Below are 22,459 nucleotides of genomic sequence, written 5' to 3' on the forward strand. Positions count from 1 at the left end.
CTAGCACCTTGCTACACAAAATGTGATCCACAAATCAGCAGCATCAGCATTACTGGGAGCTTATTAAAAATACTGGAGTAGAATCTCTCAGGTTCTACTCCCATCTTACTGAATTAGAAGCTGCATTTTAACATGTTCCCCAGATGACTGATACACACATTATAGTTTGAAAGCCCTCCTAGTACATGAATGTATAATTTACTTAGCTTATGCTCTTAAATATACTCTGGCGGTTACCTGGTAAGAAGAAAGAAGGAAAGCTTAAGATACAAATTGAGAGAAGTATCTCAGAAAATGGCTATTTTTTGTTCTAGAGAGAAATTATCATCAGTAGTGATGATTATAAAACACGGGAGAAAAGACACAATTTTTTGAAGGGCAAATTGGCAAAACGAATCCAGAGCCCTAATGTTTATTACCTCTTGATCAGCAATTCCAACTTTGGAAATTCATCCTAAGGATATAATTAGAGATGCACATAGAAATTTATGTAAAGGGAGATGATCACAGAATTATTTACATTAGCAATATATTGGGATCTAATAATAGGAAATGCGTTAAATAAATCATAGTACATTCAGACAATGCACTGTTATGTAGTTTCTAAAATCAAGCTGCAGATTATGCTAAGTAAAAAAAGCCAGTCATGAAAGATCATATACATACTCTACAATTCCATTTACGTGAACTTCTAGAAAAGACAAAACTATGGTAACAGAAAGCAGATCAATGGCTGCCAAGGACCATGGGATTGAGGAAAGGGACTCACTACCAAGGGGAACAAGGACATTTTTTGAGGTGGTGAAAATATTCAACATTATGAATATGGTGGCTGTTATACAACTTTTACACTTGTCAAAATGACAAAATATACACATTTTAACATACATACAGACTGTGTATTTAAAATTAGTGAATTTTATTATTACATGTGTATTAAGCCTCAATAAAGCTGATCCAAAACAAAAACACAACACTTTAAAAAAATACATTGTTGAGGTGGGTCACTTCCAAGATGGCCGAATAGGAAGAGCTCTGGTCTACAGCTCCCAGCAAGATTGACGCAGAAGATGGGTGATTTCTGCATTTCCAACTGAGGTACCTGGTTCATCTCACTGGGAATGGCTGGACAGTGGGTGCAGCCAATGGAGGGTGAGTTGAAGCAGGGCGGGGCATCGCCTCACCCAGGAAGCACAAGGGGTTGGGGTATTACCCTTTCCTAGCCAAGGGAAGCCATGAGTGACTGTACCTGGAGCAGCAGTACACTCCTGCCCAAATACTGCGCTTTACCCATGGTCTTTGCAACGAGCAGACCAGGAGATTCCCTCCCGTGCCTGGCACAGTGGGTCCCAGGCCCACGGATCCTTGCTTGCTGCTAGCACAGCAGTCTGAGACCGACCTGGGATGCTTAAGTTTGGCCGGAGAAAGGGCATCTGCCATGCTGAGGCTTGAGTAGGCAGTTCTATGCTCACAGTGTAAACAAAGTGGCAGGGAAGCTCGAACTGGGTGGAGCCCACTGCAGCCCAGCAAGGCCTACTGCCTCTCTAGATTCCACCTGTGGGGCACGGCATATCTGAACAAAAAGCAGCAGACAGCTTCTCCAGACTTAAACAGCCCTGCCTGACAGCTTTGAAGAGAACAGTGGTTCTCCCAGCATGGCATTCGAGCTCCGATAACGGACAGACTGCCTCCTCAAGTGGGTCCCTGACCCCCGTGTAGCCTGACTGGGAGACACCTCCCAGGAGGGACCGAAAGACACCTCACACAGGCGGGTGCCCCTGTGGGATGAAACTTTCAGAGAAAGGATCAGGCAGTAATATTTGCTGTTCTGCAGCCTCTGCTGGTGATACCCAGGAAAACAGGGTCTGGAGTGGACCTCCAGCAAACTCCCAACAGACCTGCAGCTGAGGGGCCGGTCTGTCAGAAGGAAAACTAACAAACAGAAAGGAATAGCATCAACATCAACAAAAAGGACATCCACACCAAAACCCCATTTGTAGGTCACCAACATCAAAAACCAAAGGCAGATAAAACCTTATCTTTGTGGGGTTTTATCTGCCCAGCCAGAGCAGAAAGGCTGAAAATTCCAAAAGCCAGAACGCTGCTTCTCCTCCAAAGGGACACAACTGTTGTTATCAACAAGGAAGCAAAACTGGATGGAGAATGAGTCTGACAAGCTGACAGAAGCAGGCTTCAGAAGGTCAGTGACAACAAACTTCTCCAGGCTAAAGGAGCATGTTCTAACCCACTGTAAGGAAGCAAAAAACTTTGAAAAAAGGCTAGACGAATGGCTAAATAGAATAACCAGTGTAGAGAGGACCTTAAATAACATGATGGAGCTGAAAACCACAGTACGAGAACTTCGTGAAGCATACACAAGCTTCAATAGCTGATTTGATCAAGCAGAAGAAAGGATATCAGTGATTGAAGATCAAATTAATGAAATAAAGCGAGAAGACAAGATTAGAGAAAAAAGAGTGAAAACAAATGAACAAAGCCTCCAAGAAATATGGGACTATGCGAAAAGAACAAATCTACGTTTGATTGATATGCCTGAAAGTGATGGGGAGAATGGAACCAAGTTAGAAAACACTCTTCAGGATATTATCCAGGAGAACCCCCCCAACCTAGCAAGGCAGGCCAACATTCAAATTCAGGAAATACAGAGAACACCACAAAGATACTCCTCAAGAAGAGCAACTCCAAGACACATAATTGTCAGATTCACCAAGGCTGAAATGAAGGAAAAAATGTTAAGGGCAGCCAGAGAGCAAGGTCAGATTACCCACAAAGGGTAATCAGACTAACAGCGGATCTCTCAGCAGAAACCCTACAGGCCAGAAGAGAGTGGGGGCCAATATTTAACATTCTTAAACAAAAGAATTTTCAACTCAGAAAATTTTCATATCCAGCCAAACTAAGCTTCATAAGTGAAAGAGAAATAAAATCCTTTACAGACAAGCAAATACTGAGAGATTCTGTCACCACCAGGCCTGCCTTACAAGAGCTCCTGAAGGAAGCACTAAACATGGAAAGAAACGACCGGTACCAGCCACTGCAAAAACGTGCCAAATTGTAAAGACCACTGACGCTGTGAAGAAACTGCATCAATTAATGGGCAAAATAACCAGTAGTATCATAATGACAGGATCAAATTAACACATAACAATATTAACCTTAAATGTAAATGGGCTAAATGCCTCAATTAAAAGACAGAGACTGGCAAATTGGACAGAGTCAAGACCCATCAATGTGCTGTACTCAGGAGACCCACGTCACGTGCAAAGACAAACATAGGCTCAAAATAAAGGGATGCAGGAAGATCTACCAAGCAAACAGAACGAAAAAAAAAAAAAAAGCAAGCAGGGGTTGCAATCCTGGTCTCTGATAAAACAGACTTTCAACCAACAAAGATAAAAAGAGACAAAGAAGGCCATTACATAATGGTAAAGGGATCAATGCAACAAGAAGAGCTAGCTATCCTAAATATATACACACCCAATACAGGAGCACCCAGATTCATAAAGTAAGTTCTTACAGACCTACAAAGAGACTTAGACTCCCACACAATAATAACGTGAGACTTTAACACCCCACTGTCAATATTAGATCAACGAGACAGAAAATTAACAAGGATATTCAGGACTTGAACTCAGCTCTGGACCAGGCAGACTTAACAGTCATCTACAGAACTCTCCACCCCAAATCAACAGATCCAGCACCACATCGCACTTATTCTAAAATTGACCACATAATTGGAAGTAAAACACTCCTCAGCAAATGTAAAAGAATAGAAATCACAACAAACTGTCTCTCAGACCACAGTGAAATCAAATTAGAACTTATCACAAAAAAAAAAAAAAGTAAACAGTGGTTAATTCTGAATAGTGGGGTTTCTTGTGATTTCTGTGTATACTTTTCTGTGTTTTCTAAATTTCTGTAATGAAAATAGACTATATAATCAGAGAAAAAATATGAGGGAGATGCTCTGTAACAGCTTATAGAAAGTTCTATTTATGATTCAGATATAAATTACTGACCATGGCTTTTCAGAACCCTGAAATAATGTGCAAAAATAGCAGACATTTTTACCTCTTCTTTAATACCCTGAGTATTCTAATAAAAGAACAAGTACACAGGCCAGGCATGGTGGCTCGTGCTTGTAACCTTAGTGGTTTGGGAAGCTGAGGCGGGCATGGGGGAACTGCCTGAGTCCAGCAGTTTGAGGTTATTGGCCACTGCACTCCAGCCTGGGTGACAAAGAGAGACCCTGTCTCTAAAAAGTATGCAATATCTTTTGACAAAAGAAAATCACTGGTTCTTTGACTTCAAAAAGGCTTTTAAAGATCAACGAGCCCAGTGGTGTCCACAGATAGCCACTCATTAGAATCTCCAGGAGCACTTAAAAAACACAGCTTTCCAGGTCTCACTACCAGGGATGCTAGACTCACTAATTTAGTGAGTTTGGGTTGGGGCCTAGGCACCTGTATTTCTAAAATATTCCAGGGTCTGTGCAGCAGGGCTGAGAACCACTTCAAGACCTAGGATCACATAGCTAATTGGTGGCAGTATAATGATGAGATGTCAGGTCAGTGCTCCATGGAAGCAAGCCTACACCATACACTTAAAATTACCACCATAACATTACCACTGTAACAGTAGATATAGTATCGTTATTGAGTGCTTACTGTGTGCTACACAGTGTGCAAAGGGTTTTACATGTATCATTTTCAGGTTATTCCTACAAGAATCCTGTAACAGAAAGTCTCCTTTTAGAGAAGAAGAAACTGAGCTCAAAGACTTGCCCAAAGTCACTTGGCAAGTATGTAATGGAACCACAATTCAAACCCTTATTTTGTCCAAGGGTCATGTTATTAACCTATTCATTATTATGGACTATTACTAACCTATTAACGCTGCCTCCTAATTTCTGATGACCTATAATATGGGTCAGCAAACTGATCTATGAGCTGGTCATCCGTTTTTGTAAGTAAAATTTTTTTGGAACAGCGATACCCATTTGACTTTGACTACTTTTGTGCTATGATGGCAGAGGTGAGTAGCTGTGACAGACACTGTATGTCCAATAAAGCCTAAAAGAGTCACTATTAGGGCCTTTATAGAGAAAGTTTGCTGATTCCTGATCTATAAGAAGATGAATATAGAGGAAAGATGTAAATTGTTTCCCTTAAAATTCTATTTGAATAAAAACTATGTAAGAGTTAAGATGCCTCCATAAAGTGGTCTCTGAATTCCTTGACACAGTTTTTCCTTCCTTATGCCCCTGATAGTTGAGTACAATGCATATTAAAGTAACAACATTAACATCGTAAGATTTCCTTTTTCCCAAGATAGATGTTTAGGTGCTGAAAACAGTGAGAATGTCAAAAGAGCAAAAGGACCCCTTTTAAGTATGTGAATGACAGAAAGGACCATTCCGCTTCTTTTAGTTTTATCTACCATCCTCATTGCACCATAATTCAACACAAAGAACAATGTTTTAAATCTGTATAAGATATATACATATCATTGATAAATGAGTATGTATGCCAAGAAATAGGGTGTACCACAAATATACTAAATGATCTAACTTTTAAATTTTCATCAAAAAAAGTATTCTTTTTTTAGAGACAGCATTTCCGTGTCAGCCAGGCTAGAGCGCAGTGGCATGATCACGTCTCACTACAGCCTCAAACTTCTGAACTCAAGCAATCTTCCTGCCTTACCCTCCCAAGTAGCTGGGACTACGGGCGTTTGCCACCATGCCTCGCTGGTTTTTATAACATTTTGTAGAGACAGAATCTAGCTATGTAGCCCAGGCTGGTCTTGAACTTCTGGTCTCAAGTGATCCTCCTGCCTTAGCCACCCAAAGTGCTGGGATTACAGGCATGAGCCACTGTGCCTGGCCTAACATCTAATTTTAATGTAGAACTGGAAGAAAAATTTGAAGGAAAAATCTGGAAATCACTTGAAGCTAATGTACTATGTGTCTGTATTCATACTTCAAAGCAAGGTCAAGCTCATTTTCTAGAAAACTACATGACATCATTCTGCCTAGAATACTTCCTTTTGCATACTTTTCTCAAATTACCATTTAAATGTTTGTTAAAAACAAACATTTTTTGAGAAGGACCGATGGTAAATATTCTCAGCTTTGGTGGGCCATATAGTCTCTGTGGCAACTATTCTAGTCTGGCAATGCAGTATGAAAACAGCCACAGACAACGGGTAAATGAATGGGGCATGGTGGTGTTCTAATAAAACTTTATAAAAACAGCCAGCACCTGGGCGCAGTGGCTCACACCTGTAATCCCAGCAGTTTGGGAGGACAAGGTGAGCAGATCACTTGAGGCCAGGAGTTTGAAACCAGCCTGGAAAACACGGTGAAACCCTGTCTCTACTAAAAATACAAAAATTAGCCAGGCATGGTGCCTGCCTGTTATTCCAGCCACTTGGGAGGCTGAGGCTGCAGTGAGCCAAGGTCACCCCATGGCATTCCAGCCTGGGTGACAGCGAGACCCTGTCTTAAAACACACACACACACACACACACACACACACACACACACACACACACACACACACAAATAAAATAATAAAAACAAAAACAAAAATAGGCAGTGAGCTGGGTAGGCCCATGGGCCATAATTTGCTGACCCCTTGTTTAATTAAATCAAGTCTTACCATATACTTAGCCCTTATATTAATATACAGTTATGAGCCCATAATAACATTCCCGTCAATGAGGGACTACATATGACAGTGGTCTTATTATATTGGAGCTAAAAAATGTCTATTATCTAGTAATATAGCTGTGGTAAGGCTGCAGCACGTTAGTCATGTAATGCACTGTTTGTATAGGTGCTGATATAAACAAACCTACTGTGCTGCCAGTTGTATAAAAGCATGCAATGAAGTAGAGTACACACTACAGCACGTCCTCAGTGTCACTGATCAGTTCTTGGAAACTGCAACTTCATGCAAAATGACATACAATAAAACCAGTTTTATCATAGGTTAATTGATATAAATAAGAGGTAAGTTCCTACAGTACATTTCTGATGACAAAATACCACCAAACTTCTGAATAAAGACCAAAATACACTTCTAATATTAAACAATGAAATAAATGTGAACTATTCATACATTTAAGAAAGATTCATAAAAATAAGTAAGATTATTATTTACCCAATTATTCCAGTTCAGGGTCAGTGGGAGGCTGGAGCCTATCCCAGCAGCTCAGGGAGCAAGGCAGAAACAACCCTGGACAGGATGCCATTTCATTGCAGGGCACACTCTCACACACACCCACACGTTCTCATACTGGGACAATTTAGACACGTTACTCAACCTAACACACATTTTCGGGGTGAAGGAAGAAACTGGAGTACTCAGAGAAAACCCACATGAGGAGACGTGGGAAGAATGTGCAAACTCCACAATGAAAGAGACTCCAGCTAGGAATCAATTTTTTTTTCTCATCATTTCACAAACTGATGTTTTTTGAGGACCTGCTGTACTTGATAATAATAACTAGTTATGTTATTGGTTTATGTATTTATACTATACTATACTATACTATACTTTTTATCATTAGAGTATACTTCTAACTTAAAAAAAAGTTGGCTGGGTGCGGTGGCCCACGTCTGTAATCCCAGCACTTTAGGAGGCCAAGGCAGGCGGATCACTGGAGGTCAGGAGTTCGAAACCAGCCTGGCCAACATGGCGAAATTCCATCTCTACTAAAAATACAAAACTTCACTGGGCGTGGTGACAGGCACCTGTAGTCCCAGCTACTCTGGAGGCTGAGGCAAGAGAACTGCTTGAGCCCGGGAGGCGGAGGTTGCAGTGAGCTGAGATTGTGCCACTGCACTCCAGCCTGGGTGACAAGAGTGAGACTCCATCTCAAAAAAACAACAAAAAAAGAAAAGGTTAACTGTAAGACCTGAAGGCAGGTCCTTTAGGAGGTATTCCAGAAGAGGGCTTTGTTACCATAGGAGATGACAGCTTCCTGCATGTTACTGCCTGTGAAGACGTTCAGTGGGACAAGATGTGGAGGTGGAAGACAGTGATATCAATGATCTTGACTTTGTGGAGGCCTAGGCTAACATGTGTGTTTGTGTCTTAGTTTTTAACAAAAAAGTTTGAAAAGTAAAAAAAAAAATTTAAATAGAAAAAAGCTTACAAAGGCCGAGTACAGTCGCTCATGCCTGTAATCCCAGCATTTTGGGAGGCTGAGGTAGGCAGATCACTTGCGGTCAGGAGTTCCAGACTTGCCTGGCCAACATGGTGAAACCCTGTCTCTACTAAAACTACAAAAATTAGCCTGGAGTGGTGAGGGGTGCCTGCAATCCCAAATACTTGGGAGGCTGAGGCAGGAGAATCATTTGAACCCAGGAGGTGGGGGTTGCAGTGAGCTGAGATGATGCCACTGCATTCCAGCCTGGGTGACAGAGCAAGACTCCATCTCAAAACAAAAAAAAAACAAAAACAAACAAACAAACAAAAAAAGCTTACAAAAGAACTTAAAGTATTTTTGTATAGCTATATAATGTGTTTGTGTTTTAAGCTATCACTACAGAGTCAAAAAGTTAAAAATAATGTAAAAGTTTTTAAAGTAAAAGATATACAGTAAGCTAAGGTTAATTTACTATCGAAGAGAAATATGTTTTAATAAACAAAATATAGCCTAAATGTACAGTGTCTGTAAAGTCTACAATAGTGTACAGAAATGTTCTAGGCCTTCACATTCACTCACCTGCTCATTGAATCACCCAGAGCAATTTCGAGTCCTACAAGCTCTATTCAAGATAAGTGCCCTATACAGGTGTACCATTTTTTATCTTTTATTTTTACTGTGCCTTTTAGGTGTTTAGATACATAAATTCTTACCATTGTGTTACAACTGCCTACAAGCACTCAGTTCACTAACATGGTATACAGGTATACAGCCTAGGAACAGGTTAGGTTTGTGAAAGTATACTGTATGTTTGCACAATGATGAAATTGCCTAGCAATGCATTTCTTAGAAAGAATATATCCCGTTGTTAAGTGACACCTGACCATATTCAAATATGAATTGATAAAATCTACCTAAATGTCCCTAACACACAATTTAACTTCTTTTAGCTATTTTACCTTCTACTTGTCTAACAGACTAAGCAACTTGAGCGAAGAGATATATTTTATATATAGTCCCTCAAATGGTGTAGTATGAAGGAAAACATAATTTTGAAATCAAACCTTCATATACTTCTCGTTTATAGGGATGACATGGTGATTGAGACAACATACACAAAAATCCTAACACGATACCTAGAACATAGCTGGCAGTTAATAAATGCATGACACCCAACTTCTCAAGTATTTTTACCTATGGAAAATGAATAAAATTTAAAACCTGGATGCTAACAAATACCTTGTTCTGCCTCTAGATGAAACCTTGATGTCTTTTTGGGAGGATTCATCATCTGACTTCATGTCATCTGATGAAGGAGGTTCATGAAGGTTTTCATCCTTTTCTTTGTTTTCAGTCTTGATTTCTGTTGTAACAACAGTTCCAGACTGACTCTGCAAGCCACCTAACAAAGAGGCAAAGGAAAGATAAAAGACGAGATGCATTTATGAATTAGAGCTAAGACAATAAAAAGCTTTCTAGCTGGTGAATATCCTTAGCGGTTACACGGTTAGGATGGAGGTTTGAAGATGTAGGAAAGTATACTATTTAGAGCTGAAAAGAATATGTCCACATCCTTGTGCTTTTTGACAGCATTTATATTTAAAAGAACAAGTCCGACCCCCATGACCAGTCTAATGCTCACTTTCAGGCACTATTTAACAAAAGAACAAGGATGAGAAACAATGGATTTTAGAAACTAACTTCTAAGATGCTGCAGAGGTAAAGGACATAAACTTAACATCTTCCTGGATACACAGTAAAACAGGCATCATGGTTAAATGTAACTGGGAGAACTTTATTTTGGTGATCTTATTTGCACTTTTAAGTGCTCTATCTTCACACTTATTTGCAAGCTTTATTGGAACAGTGATCAAGTTTGTTTTTTATCGAAACTGTATGTCTCTTCAATCAAACGATAATCTCTAAAACAACAGCTTCCATCATTCGGAGCTCTCAGTATAGTCGGAAATATCTGTCACTGCCTCTAGGGACCATGAAGATACATTCATGAGGGAAAATGTCTGAGGAAGAGGGACATGACAGAACAGGAAGAGGTAAAAGATAACAGGTAAATACTGAACAACAGTCTGTACGTGCATCTATTCACCAATAAGTATCTGTAATTGTCAACCTAGGTGGGCCAGTTGGAACCCTAAATATCTGCTCTCCACAGTACTATCTGGAATTCCCTCACCTAAATGACTTTTGATTCACAGATGTCAATCCAGCTGTGAGAAAGGTGAGAGTGTTCCAAATGATATCTCTGTCTGCATTAAATCTGAAAACCAACAATATAGTTACCTCTATAATTTTCTTGTGTTTTATGGTTCAGGTCTGTGCTTGAAGTAGTGACTGTACTAGACAGGACTGAATGATTGCCATTGAGACTGACAGAGTCTTCCCGATGAGTTCCAACCTAAAGTTAAAGAAAATCCACAAAAACCCAAAAATAAAAAAATGATCAAGATAGTTCAGGGGCACTAGCTGTCCAAATTATTCTACTAGGTTTAATAGAGAAAACAGTATCACTCATCTGATTTCAGCAACTTTTTCTGGATGTCATTATTCTGGTTTTTGGGGAGAATTTCAAAATATTAATACTTCATAGTAGTACTGCTTTTAAATCAAAAGAACACATAGCGTTTTTTAAAAATGAAACTTCTAATTTGTAAATTTTAAATCCCACAGAGGGTGTTTGTGAGAAACAAATGAGCTGATAAAGCATTCTATAAGTCACAATGCAGTACATATCATAGGATCTATTAATAATCCTATATAATCAGTCGGAAAATCTATTTCATATAATACCTAAATACATTAAAGTATGCATGAACTGGCATTTAACAAAATACTTCTACATTCCAAGCAATAGTAGTATTTATCTAAGTTTGCCCCCTCTATCATATATAGTATCTTATTTTTTCTCTGTCTCCCTTCAAAATTTTTGAAAGAGCAACAAAAGCAATACAAAATTAAAAGAATTTAGGCCGGGCACAGTGGCTCACACCTGTAATCCCAGCACTTTGGGAGGCAGAGGCAGGCGGATCACAAGGTTAGGAAATTGAGACCATCCTAGCTAACACGGTGAAACCTTATCTCTATTAAAAATACAAAAAATTAGCTGTGCATGGTGGCAGGTGCCTGTAGTCCCAGCTACTTGGGAGGCCGAGCCAGAAGGACGGTGTGAACCCAGGAGGCGGAGCTTGCAGTGAGCAAGATCGCACCACTGAACTCCAGCCTGGGCAACAGAGCAAGACTCTGTCTCAAAAACAAAACAAAACAAACAAACAAACAAAACAAACAACAATAACAACAAAAAAAGAACTAAACAAAAGTTGTGCATTGCTAGGCAGCAAAATTGGCATGTATTTTTATTTTCAGCTTTAATCAAACTTATATGAGTCACAGTTAACCTGAAATAGAAAAGCTAAAGCATGCAAACACCATCGGTCAGCTATTGCAATATTAATATACATAGAAAAACTTGTTACAGATGAAGTTTTTATTAGAATAGTAGCAGACGTGTCAACTAGAAAATTAAGCTTTTAATTAAATAGGTTTATTGCCTACAGTTATACATGAGAACCACTGTTTTTCAATAAATCCTTCAATCCTAGTAAATTGCCAAGCTTTGAATCCCTCTTGAGTCATTAATATAGCTTTTATCTTCCATGACTTTGTATGATTTTACCCTAAGAGGAATAAACACCCCTATGCGAGTTTATCCTTTGGTTTTTCTGTGAGCTAAACAAAAGGAACCAAAGCAAAATTTTAGGCAATGCAGGTCATTTGGTAGTAGATCTAATTAGAATAGATTCGTTCTTCCACCACACTTTCTAAGAAATGTTTGTTTTTTACCACTTATTCTCATCTTTATTTTTAAGAAGCCCATTTAGTGGATTCTAAAATTTAATTCAATAGTTACTTTTAAAACGATTTTAAATAGTGGTCATTGCTGAGCACTATTTGTGTCACTACTCGCTTAGGTAATAATCATGCATCCACTACACCCTTTTCCTAAACCACACAATTTCACCATGTATTAGAATCACAAAATCTTAAAGCTGGGAAGGGAAACTATGGCAGACTTCCATCCCACTTCCCACTTTCAGAAAGTTTCAGTATTTAGTTGTTCCCCTAAAAAAACCTGAGAAGAATCTGAAGTACTCAACCTAACAATCAGTAAAGAAATGGACTGTGAAAATTGTATTCAAGAGAGCAAATTATTTTTAAAATGTTTCAAGAAATTCTGTTTCAAGGGTATCATGGTCTTGTTTATTCTTAACGAACGAGGGTGCTTTCATACTATGAAGTACTCAGTGATCTAAGAGGAAAGGAAGTTCAAAATCCCATTTTATAAAAATAGATATGGGCAAACACAATATATGGCTGCAAATTCTTTGGAACCTTGGAAGATGAGCCCTACTCTAAAGATTAAATACATCTAGGAGAATTTTGATGGGCTGGGGAAATAATTGTAAGTTAAAGTAAAAGCTGAGGTGTATTTGTATTTATAATAACGTGGACTTGAAACTTCAATGATCCCTGGCAATAAGTGCTAATTCTGTTTTTATATAACATTTTGAACTATCACACCAAGTAATTTAAAAGGAAATAGCCTTCTAAAATTTAAATTTTAAACATATGTATACTTAGTGTATGTTACACATGTGAAACATTTTATAGCTATGTAAGGCAATACTACTAAACAGCAAATTGAATTTTCACTTATCTAAGTGATGATGCATCTGCTGAATTCTGATTTCCTTTCACTTCATCAGTATAAATAATTCTTTGATTTTTAAAAAACTCAACTATTAAAAAAATGTCTGATCATTATCTAAATAATAAATCTTAGAAATTTTACTTTTCCCTTAAGGAAAATCAGAAAGGGTGCTAGATTTGTTTTGCAACAGAAATACCAGCAAATATTTTTACACTATAGAATAATACAAACTAAGTATTTTCTCACATGAACTTAAACATAGTTTACAAAAGAAAAAACCTAACTGGCACACACAGCAAAAATGTAAGTCTTTAAAAAAAAGGCCTCAGACTAGAAGAAGGCTTGAAGTCTGGAGTTTTTCATGTTAATGAAGTTAGCAGGAACTTTTTCTTTGTAACTTGATTCCCCTTGCAAATGGCCCTCATATATTTTCTGGAGAATTTGACTTTCACAGTTCTTATAGTTCTCTTTAACCCTTGCTCTCCTGGGCTCCCAAGTCTTCCCTTTAATCTGCAGCTCCACATTCAAATGGCTCTGTCTACACATACAACAGGTGTATAAACAGTTCTTTGTCTGAGCCTAGAGCCTCTGGGGCCAGCCAGATAGGACTCAGTTTAATTGTTCACCTCGTTAGCATACAGCTGACAGGCTGCGGCTGTTGGAGGAGTAGCAGGGCAAGGCAAACCCCAAGGCCTGCTATCCTCTATGTTTCAATGATTATGAAGAGCTCCATTTCAGAATAAAAGGCCCATGCCATTAAATGACACCATCCTGCATACTCAATCTTCGCAATCTATGTATGGCCTTACTTTTCTGGGAGCACCCAACAAGGGACTTGTTTTCATTTAATTTGGCCAATGGCTTTAGCACTCACAATGGAAAAATGTTAAATCTAATTAGTTGATTAATAAGAGGTCTTGTGAATTAAGGGACAAACTGAAAAACAGTATGAATTCCTCTTGATTTTGAATTCTATTCTAATAATTTGTTCAATTTGTACTATTCACTGAACACTAATGATTTAAATTAATCACTATTAATTTACAGATTGGTTAAAGGATCTTTATATACTGTCTACTCCAAGATTTTGATTTATCTGAAGAGAGGTTTTACTAGAAACTTGGTAGTGTTACATTTGTTACGGTTCCTTTTAAATATTTCCATAAATGTATAACCTCTATGGTTTTCAAATTTAAAAAAAGTTGCCATTTTGAACAATTTTGAATTTTAAAATGTTACCAAAAGCCTTAAAAGCACTATAATGTCATCTTAACAAAAATAAAAATTTAAAAAATTGCCCATTTAGGAAAAATTACTTGGAAAGAGTAAAAGAGTGGTTAAAAGTAAAATCCTTCTACTCAGTTGAAACATAGACACACAATTTCTACCGTATTACAAACCCCTTTACTAAAATTAAATACTGTCCAAATGGAAGATTAAAATGATTTCAAATTTATTTTGATAAATGACAAAAATACTAAGATAATTTTGAATAAAATATTACCCTATTTGCCTATCAGTCTTTACTTAGTCTTAAGTCTCCTGTAACTAAGAAACATATAGTTTCTCTAACTGCTTTAAAATTTAGAAAAGATATGATTTATATTTTTAAATCATTGTATAAGGCAGACTTACATTTTATAATTTAACATTATTTACTATGCTCTCATACAAGAGTATGTCACTTCTTCAACCACCACTTAACAACAAAAAACCCAAGCAATACCAAAAACTAACTAGGAGAAATGCCTGGATTAAATTTTATCAGGATTTCTAACAATGATATCAAAAGATCTCACAGATAAAATTTTATCCTATGTCATGAATAAGAAACGGTTTTAGATCTGCATCAAGTTTCCATTAGTACAAAATGCTTCGAATTTCATTTAGTTTTGGTTTGAAAGTTGAAGTTACTGTCTGATTGAGAAATACCAGTACTTTTCATTAATGAGAAAGGTACTTTGATGGAGTTATCTTGTTGGGCCTAGGTACTTAGGTATTACAGCCATAAATCAATGGGATGTACACTAACTTTATACTGCAGAGAGCTCTTTGTAATGCTCAAATGAAATTCATGATTCTCTCTTTTTTTTTTAATTGATACAGAGTCTCACTCTGTCACTCAGGATGAAGTGTGGTAGTGTGATCATGGCTCACTGCAGCCTTGAACTCCTGGAACAAGTGATCCTCTTACCTCTTCCTCGCAAGTACCTGGGATTACAGGCATGAGCCACCACATATGGCTAAGATGAGGTCTCCCCGTGTTGCCCAGGCTGGTCTTGAACTCCTAGGCTGAAGCAATAGTCCCACCTTAGCCTCCCAAAGTGCTGGGATTACAGGCGTAAGCCACCATATATTGCTAAAATTCGTGATTCTTTTATTTTCAGTTTTCTACTAAAAAAATTTTCATCTCAGCAGTTTATTCGAAAAGTTTAGCCTTAGCTAAATAAATGGGAACAAAACTAAAGCCAAATGCTGACATTTCAATAGTTCTAAAAACTCTTGATTTCGTGTTTTAAAATTTAAATGACATATCAATATCAAATACTAATGAGGACAAGGAAATGCTTGGCCAAATGGTTACTGTGTCCGTGTAAACTTTACACTGCTAGCGACCTTGATCACTGATTTGTCTGTACTGCAGACTGGGAGCTAAACTGTCTGTATCTCTTATCTATCTATCCAATCTATCTATCTATCTATCTAATCTATCTAAATATATATTATACCTATAAATAAATGTATATAAATTTATATATATATATATTTTAAGAGACAGGGTCTCACTCTGTTGTCCAGGCTCAAGTGCAGTGGCACGATCATAGCTCACTACAGCCTCAAACTTCTGAGCTCAAGCAATCCTCTTGCCTCAGCCTCCTTCTGAGTAGTAGCTGGGACCACTGGTGTATGGCACCATGCTCACTTAATTAAAATTTTTTTTTGTAGATACAGGTTCTCACTTTGTTGTCCAGGTTGGTTTCAAACTCCTGCTTCTAGCAATCCACCTAGCTTGGCCTCCCAAAGTGCTGAGATTACAGGTATGAACTACCATGCCTGGCCTGTACCACTTTTATCCTGCCATCAACTCTTACTCTTCCACTATCAGTGTGTCTTGGGCTCGCCTCAAGTATTACAATTACTTCAACAAAACTCTCAAACTACTCATTAACATAAGCCAAATGTTATAGGCTCCAAGAAAAAGAAAAACATGCTAGCCCCATTATATCTGCTGGGATGCCAATTTATGTTATAAATCAGGAATTCCCAAGGTCTGGCCTGTAGCCAAATCTTGACCTGTGTTTTTGTAAATAAAGGAGCTTGTTTTTGTAAATAAAATTTTATTGGAATATATCCATGCCCATCTGTTTTCATATTGTCTATAGCTGCTTTCATATTATATCGTCAGAGTTAAGTAGTTGTGACAGAAACTATATAGCCTACAAAGCTGAAAATATTTACTCTCTGGCCCTTTATAGAAAAAGCATATTGAACCCTTTTCTAAATGCTAGGAGGAAAAGTGATATATTTAAACCCTACAATTAGGATTCTGCCCATTAGGATAAAGTTCCATTATAACAAAAATGTCATCTGAATGTTCTGTGGAGGTCGTTAAAATATCTACATTTATCAGAATAATTCTATTCTCTGCAATAAACAAATGGAATAATGAAAAGCAAATGTTTTTGAAAGCAGCTGACCTCATGAATTCTATACGGTGGTACAAAATTGCTGATCAACAAATGTTTCTGTGATCACTTTGTAAGTTTGGCCACGTAGCCTCCATTATTAGGAGCCTAAAACACACTGAACAACAGCTTGGGCTAGTTGCTGTGGCACTAATGTTGCAGCTCAGACTAAGCCAGACTCACCTCACGTCTCAGGAGACCAGTTTTTCTAGACTACCTTGAGATTTTCTTCTTTTTAACTTATGCTAATGCAGAAAACGATAGACAAACTTCTGGAAAGTTATAAGAGACCAAAAACAAGGTGGGGCAGGAGGGTGGGGAATTGTTTCCAGAATGTAAAACCACATTATTTCTTAGTCATGATCAGTTAGGAGGATGTATGGTTGTGATGAGGGGAAAATAAAAGCTGGAGATTAACTCTTGGAGACAGTTGGCAAGAGTTACAAAAACGTGCCCGCAAAATCACACACTCTGCAAGAATATGAAGAATTGATGCCATACAGGTGGGTGCTGAGCATGTAAACAAAGGGATCCCAGCAGTACTAATGGAAGTCCTCAGACATGGAAAAGAACCACCACGATAAGACAGTCTTCCTCAATAAGATGCCTACGACTCTGAGGGGATAGTCAGTGGCAGACTAATCTTCCTTTCATTCCATCCTTTGGTCTTTTCGCTGAAGCTGAGAACTGAGGACTCAACAGCTAAAAGGCTTACTTCAGAAGGACAGGAGATGAACACTGACTCACCTAACAGTGTCAGATTTTGTCAGCTAATAACTTTATATTTTGAGGCTAAGCCTGGCAGGTACGTCTTATCTCCACTGCTAAAAGTATTACTGATTGTGTCTGGATGAGATGAAGATAGCAGATGATTTCTGGCAGATTTTCCACAGCTCTGTACCCGCTGAGGTGATAAGGACTGAAGAGAAGGCTGTGATAGACACACTGAACAACAGCTTGGGCTAGTTGCTGTGGCACTAATGTTGCAGCTCAGACTAAGCCAGACTCACCTCACGTCTCAGGAGACCATTTTTTTCTAGACTACTTTGAGATTTTTTTCTTTTTAAGAATATCTCTGGCTGGGTGCAGTGGCTCATGCCTGTAATCCCAGCACTTTGGGAGGCCAAGGTGGGTGGATCACAAGGTCAGGAGTTCAAGACCAGCCTGGTCAATATGGTGAAACCTCATCTCTACTCAAAATAGAAAAATTAGCTGGATGTCGTGGCGGGTGCCTATAATCCCAGCTATTCAGGAGGCTGAGGCAGGAGAATCACTTGAATCGGGGAGGCAGAGGTTGTAGTGAGCCGAGATCACGCCATTGCACTCCAGCCTGGGCGACAGAGCGAGACTCCATCTCAAAAAACAAACAAACAAAAAAACTATCTCTGCCAGACCTTCTGTTGTTGTTCTGAAGTGGGCAGTACATTCCTTCAGCATACAGTGGGAGCTACTTTCTTAGTTATAAGGTTTAGGGTGCCATCCAATGAAAGAATTTTTCCCTCGAACAGTCCTACTAAAATGCACTAGGTTTTTAGATGGCTTTGGAGGACTAGATTTTGATAAGTCTCCCTTCCTATTATGGAATATCTGAAATTGGTAAAAAACCAACTTTCTCAAGACAGAAGTTCCATTTTATGCAAACTCCAACTGGGAGGAGCCAGATGTATATTAAATACTGTAGCTGATAAGTTGGAATAGGAGTAGTAAGCTAGTAAAAGTGAATAATTAAAAAATCATTAAGAGGTAAGGAATAAGAACTGCAAATATTCCTGCTGAGACTAACTTAAAATTCAAGAATACGGATTTTGAAGTCATGCTTCTAAATAAGGATAAACAGTATTTCAACAAATTATTAATATTCTGTGTTCATATTTGTAACAAATTCCTTTAATACCATAAAATCATTTCATTACTATTACCAACAATGATAACAATACCCTCTCATATTTTTTTCTTTCTTTCTTTCTTTTTTTTTTTTTGGTGAGACAGGGTCTCGCTCTATTGGCAAGGCTGGAGTGCAGTAGCACGAACATGGCTCACTGCAGCCTTGACCTCCTGGGATCAAGAGATCCTCCCACCTAAGCCTTCCATGTAGCTGGGACCACAGGTGCATGCCTCTGTGCCAGGCTAACTTTTTTTTATTTTTTGTAGAGATGGGGGTCTTACTTTGTTGCGCAGGCTAGTCTTGGAACTCCAAGGAATCCTCCCGCCTTGGCCTCCCAAAGTGCTGGGATTACAGGTGCGAGCCATGTGACATTTCCCCATTTTACTAGTTTAATAACTTACATATGTTTTGACACATATTAGCTTACCAATAGCAATAAAAAGTACTTTAAAAGGAGACTGATTTTCAAGATTTCCTGACATTAAAAAAAACAAAGGAACACAAAACAGGCATTTAATGTTACCCATGCTGCTGAAAATACAGTTCTCAGAAAATAGGCAGCCTTGAGTGATGTTTAACTTCAGAGGCTCAAAAATGAGTATATATGTATGTGTATGATATGTGAGTGTGAAAATCTGGAACCAATCCTATCTTAAAGAATACAAGCCTTCAGCATTTGGGGCGCATAATTATTCTGACGATAGGTAAGTTTTAGCCTTCATCACATGGTTTACAGCTAAAAATCTGCTTCGTAGAAGAACATTTCATAGCATGCAATGAACCTTAAAAATCATGCCATAAACATGCAAATACATGGTGTAAGTTTAAAATATCAGGTTCAAAAAGAACTTCATTTCTTTAAAAGATAATTTGGATAAAAAATAATGTAAGATGGTAAACACAGAATTTTTGATGTGTATGGCTGTAGAATGAACATCCCCTCTAAAAAATTACCATTTTTTTTGAAAGATGGACTGAGTTCTTAAAAATTCTCTTTGTGGGTTAATCTAAAATTGTTTCCTTTATTACTGAAATTACAGCCATTCTTAAAACTACCTCCCCCAACAAGTTTGGGAATAAAGTTTAAATTTGGACCTGTATAAATTACAGTTTCACATTCTTTCTACCATTGAAGGCTGGTTCTAAATTACAATAAACAACTTTTCTAGACCAGAACTCTTGCTATTCAGATTTCCTATGCACTATTTCAAGGCAAAAACTGCAGTGCCAATTATTACACATCTGGAAAAAAATCCAAGTTTAAGCTAAAAATGATCTTTGTAGAAAGCTTCTGCTTTCTGCAAAGGTCACAAGAAGATTTTATGGACTAATACTTAGCCAATACTTTACTGCCAAAGACAGCAAAGAAAATTCTGACAAGTCAGTCTTTACCTTCCTTTCGGAAAGATCCTCTTCCCAAAGATTTCATTAAAGACATTTAGGACAAGAATCTTTAGGGTTTACTACAAAAAAGATGAGCACGATTTTACCATTGAAGTTGATCGACTGCTTGCAACAAGGCTTGATCCTCCATAGTTTGAATTGAGGCTTCCAATTGGTGCATTATGGGATGGTCCCAATAAACTGTGTATATCACTGTGACCAGCAGGCAAACTGGTGGAAGGTCCCACAGCATGGTTCCGCAGCACATGGATTGCATCATCCAGTCTGTCTAAACGATCCTCCATTCGAGACTGCTGTATGGATTAAAAAAAAACATGGAGGTTATTGCTGGCATCTGTCAGATTCATTAACTGCTATGTTTCCTACTATGTGATATGTGGAAGATAGCAAGTGAAATGCAGTATCAAGTAGCTTCAAAAGCAACCACCTGAACTATAAATCAACAGCAAAAAAAGGCTATCTGTCTGTAGATTATACTAAATTTTCAAAGCTTCAGAAACAAATCACTGCTTTATAAAATGAATTTACCAAACTACCATGAGGTTATTTCTTTTAGCCTCTACAAAAGATGAAGGATACTATGTCATTTCTCAATAAGAGTTGCTAAAAAAAAACCAAAAAAAAAACAAAAAGTACAACCGATATTTTAATACTGATCTTTGAATGATGGCAATTTGGGGAAGGGACCTCAAATCCAGTAAGTTTAAGTTTTAATTTTGTCTTAAGTATATAAAGCATATGTATCTTATATGGTGAACACATCCAGATATGTTCTTTGCCAAAACTAAATAAATGGTATTGTCTGTGTGTGGATACACACATGCCCCATACACAAACATATTAGAATTAAAAAAATCAAAAGCACATGCCAGTAGAGCTGTTTTAAAAAGGATCACTTTCAACAACATAAGAGACAAAAGTATTCCTACATACTATGATAAAAACTGAAATAGTCAATTGTTTGATTTTTAAAGACTGGAGTCTGTACAACTTAAAGATTTTAAATGAATAATGGGAAATATAATTAATTGAAACACAAAAAAGGCACCATCTAAAAGAAATAGTACCTCACAGACATCCTTTAAGAAGGACATTGCATCTTGCAAATGCTCGTGAAGTTGCTGCTCAACTCGATTTTTCTGGCAAAGTCAAGACAGAACAGGAGGCAAAGCACAGGTTAAGATTATCTCCAAAAGAGATGAGGAAATAGCTGATATGCATGTCAGCATAACATGTTAGTAAAGTTAACGCCAAGACGTGCGAGATCTATTTTATTAAGATATGAAAAGGCTGGGGTTCAACAGGGAAGTTACGAGGTTAGCATCTAAACAGCACACATTGCTTATAACTGCTTGCAAAATACATGAGAAGCAAACGTTCCTTCAATTTAAAATGTTCTGTTAGTCACAGAAAAAGAATGTTTCTCTTTGCAACCTGGAATTACGAATGAGAGCATGACTTAGCATTCCATCAAATCATCCTTATTTTGTTTTTATTATACCGTGTAATTCTGGGTTACAAATACAAGTATACAAAAGTGACAGTAGTCAACATTCTCCCACAAATTCTTCACGCTCAAGTATCCAGAAGGTTCCTTTACTGCCTTGTTAAATAATGTTTTGCTTGTATGATTTGCACAATACCCTTTTTTTTTTCCCATAAGAAAACATGGCATATAACACTTTCATGACAAAAAACACTGGTATTCACTTAAAATTTTTAATGGAAATGTAATAAACCACATACAGTATTATGAGAAAGCGTAAAATACAAAAGGGTAAAAATTTTGCATTGCTGGATTAAATTCTCTTGCTTTTACTTGTCTTTGTTAAAAAAGCTTCCCTTTATATGCAGACATAGAAGTATAGAATGATTAAGCCCTAGATTTGTCAAAGAAACAAAAATCCTCATAACAAAATCTTAACATCAGCTGTCCTGACACCAGAAGCCTGATGTCCCAGAGAACAGATGGCAAAAGGCATACCCAATGTGTTTTATATTGTTCAACTGAATCAACCATTTGTTAGCAAAGAATTCGTGTGCAATGCTACCCTACTGTTTCTTTACTGTTATGCCAGATTTACTAAAAACAAACAAACTCTAAGCTATCAGATAAAATTGGTGTGTAAGAGGCTCTTACCAGGGAGTGGAGTGAATTTTCATAGCTTGGGGATGAAGGTGCTTGCCCTCCAGGTCTGGGCCACTGACTGGTACCTGTTAAAACCCAAAAGTACCCACATACCTGGGTTAACTCAGTGATCTTGATAATGTGAAGGAAAGGGTAAAGATATTGAATAACTAAATAAATTTACATGAATATTTTTGTTCGGCCTTCAGCACAGTGTTGGCTACTTATAAACCCAATACATTTTTAAAAATCTTTCATTATTAATAAAAAAAAATGTAGGGAGCTGAGAAAACAGAAAAAAAAAAACCTTGTAATTTAAAATACAGCTACCTTTATGTTTGCACATTCTTTAGACTTAGTCCACATGCCTATGTATCTTGAGAAAATGCACTTACAATGTACACACTTTTAAAATTCTGTCCCCCTTCCTCTAGCATTGTACAGAAATTTTG

At 37.7% G+C, this 22,459-nt stretch overlaps 1 protein-coding gene across 6 annotated transcripts in view; it reads right to left on the reverse strand.

Annotated features, from left to right (window-relative positions):
- Window positions 1-22,459, reverse strand: part of TCF12 (transcription factor 12) — a 389,423-nt gene that overhangs the window by 16,402 nt on the left and 350,562 nt on the right. For 3 of the 6 annotated variants that reach the window (XM_011940522.1, XM_011940525.1, XM_011940524.1), the window contains 5 exons: window positions 22,020-22,093; window positions 20,947-21,018; window positions 19,966-20,172; window positions 10,480-10,594; window positions 9,418-9,580 (listed from right to left, as the gene is read on the reverse strand). In XM_011940522.1, coding sequence (XP_011795912.1) covers window positions 9,418-9,580; window positions 10,480-10,594; window positions 19,966-20,172; window positions 20,947-21,018; window positions 22,020-22,093 — 631 coding nt within the window. The remainder of the gene's footprint in view (window positions 1-9,417; window positions 9,581-10,479; window positions 10,595-19,965; window positions 20,173-20,946; window positions 21,019-22,019; window positions 22,094-22,459) is intronic. The other 3 variants (XM_011940527.1, XM_011940526.1, XM_011940528.1) reach the window with 1 other exon arrangement.

This window comes from Colobus angolensis, unplaced genomic scaffold, assembly GCF_000951035.1.
Source record: "Colobus angolensis palliatus isolate OR3802 unplaced genomic scaffold, Cang.pa_1.0 Scaffold19, whole genome shotgun sequence".
NCBI lineage: Eukaryota > Metazoa > Chordata > Mammalia > Primates > Cercopithecidae > Colobus > Colobus angolensis.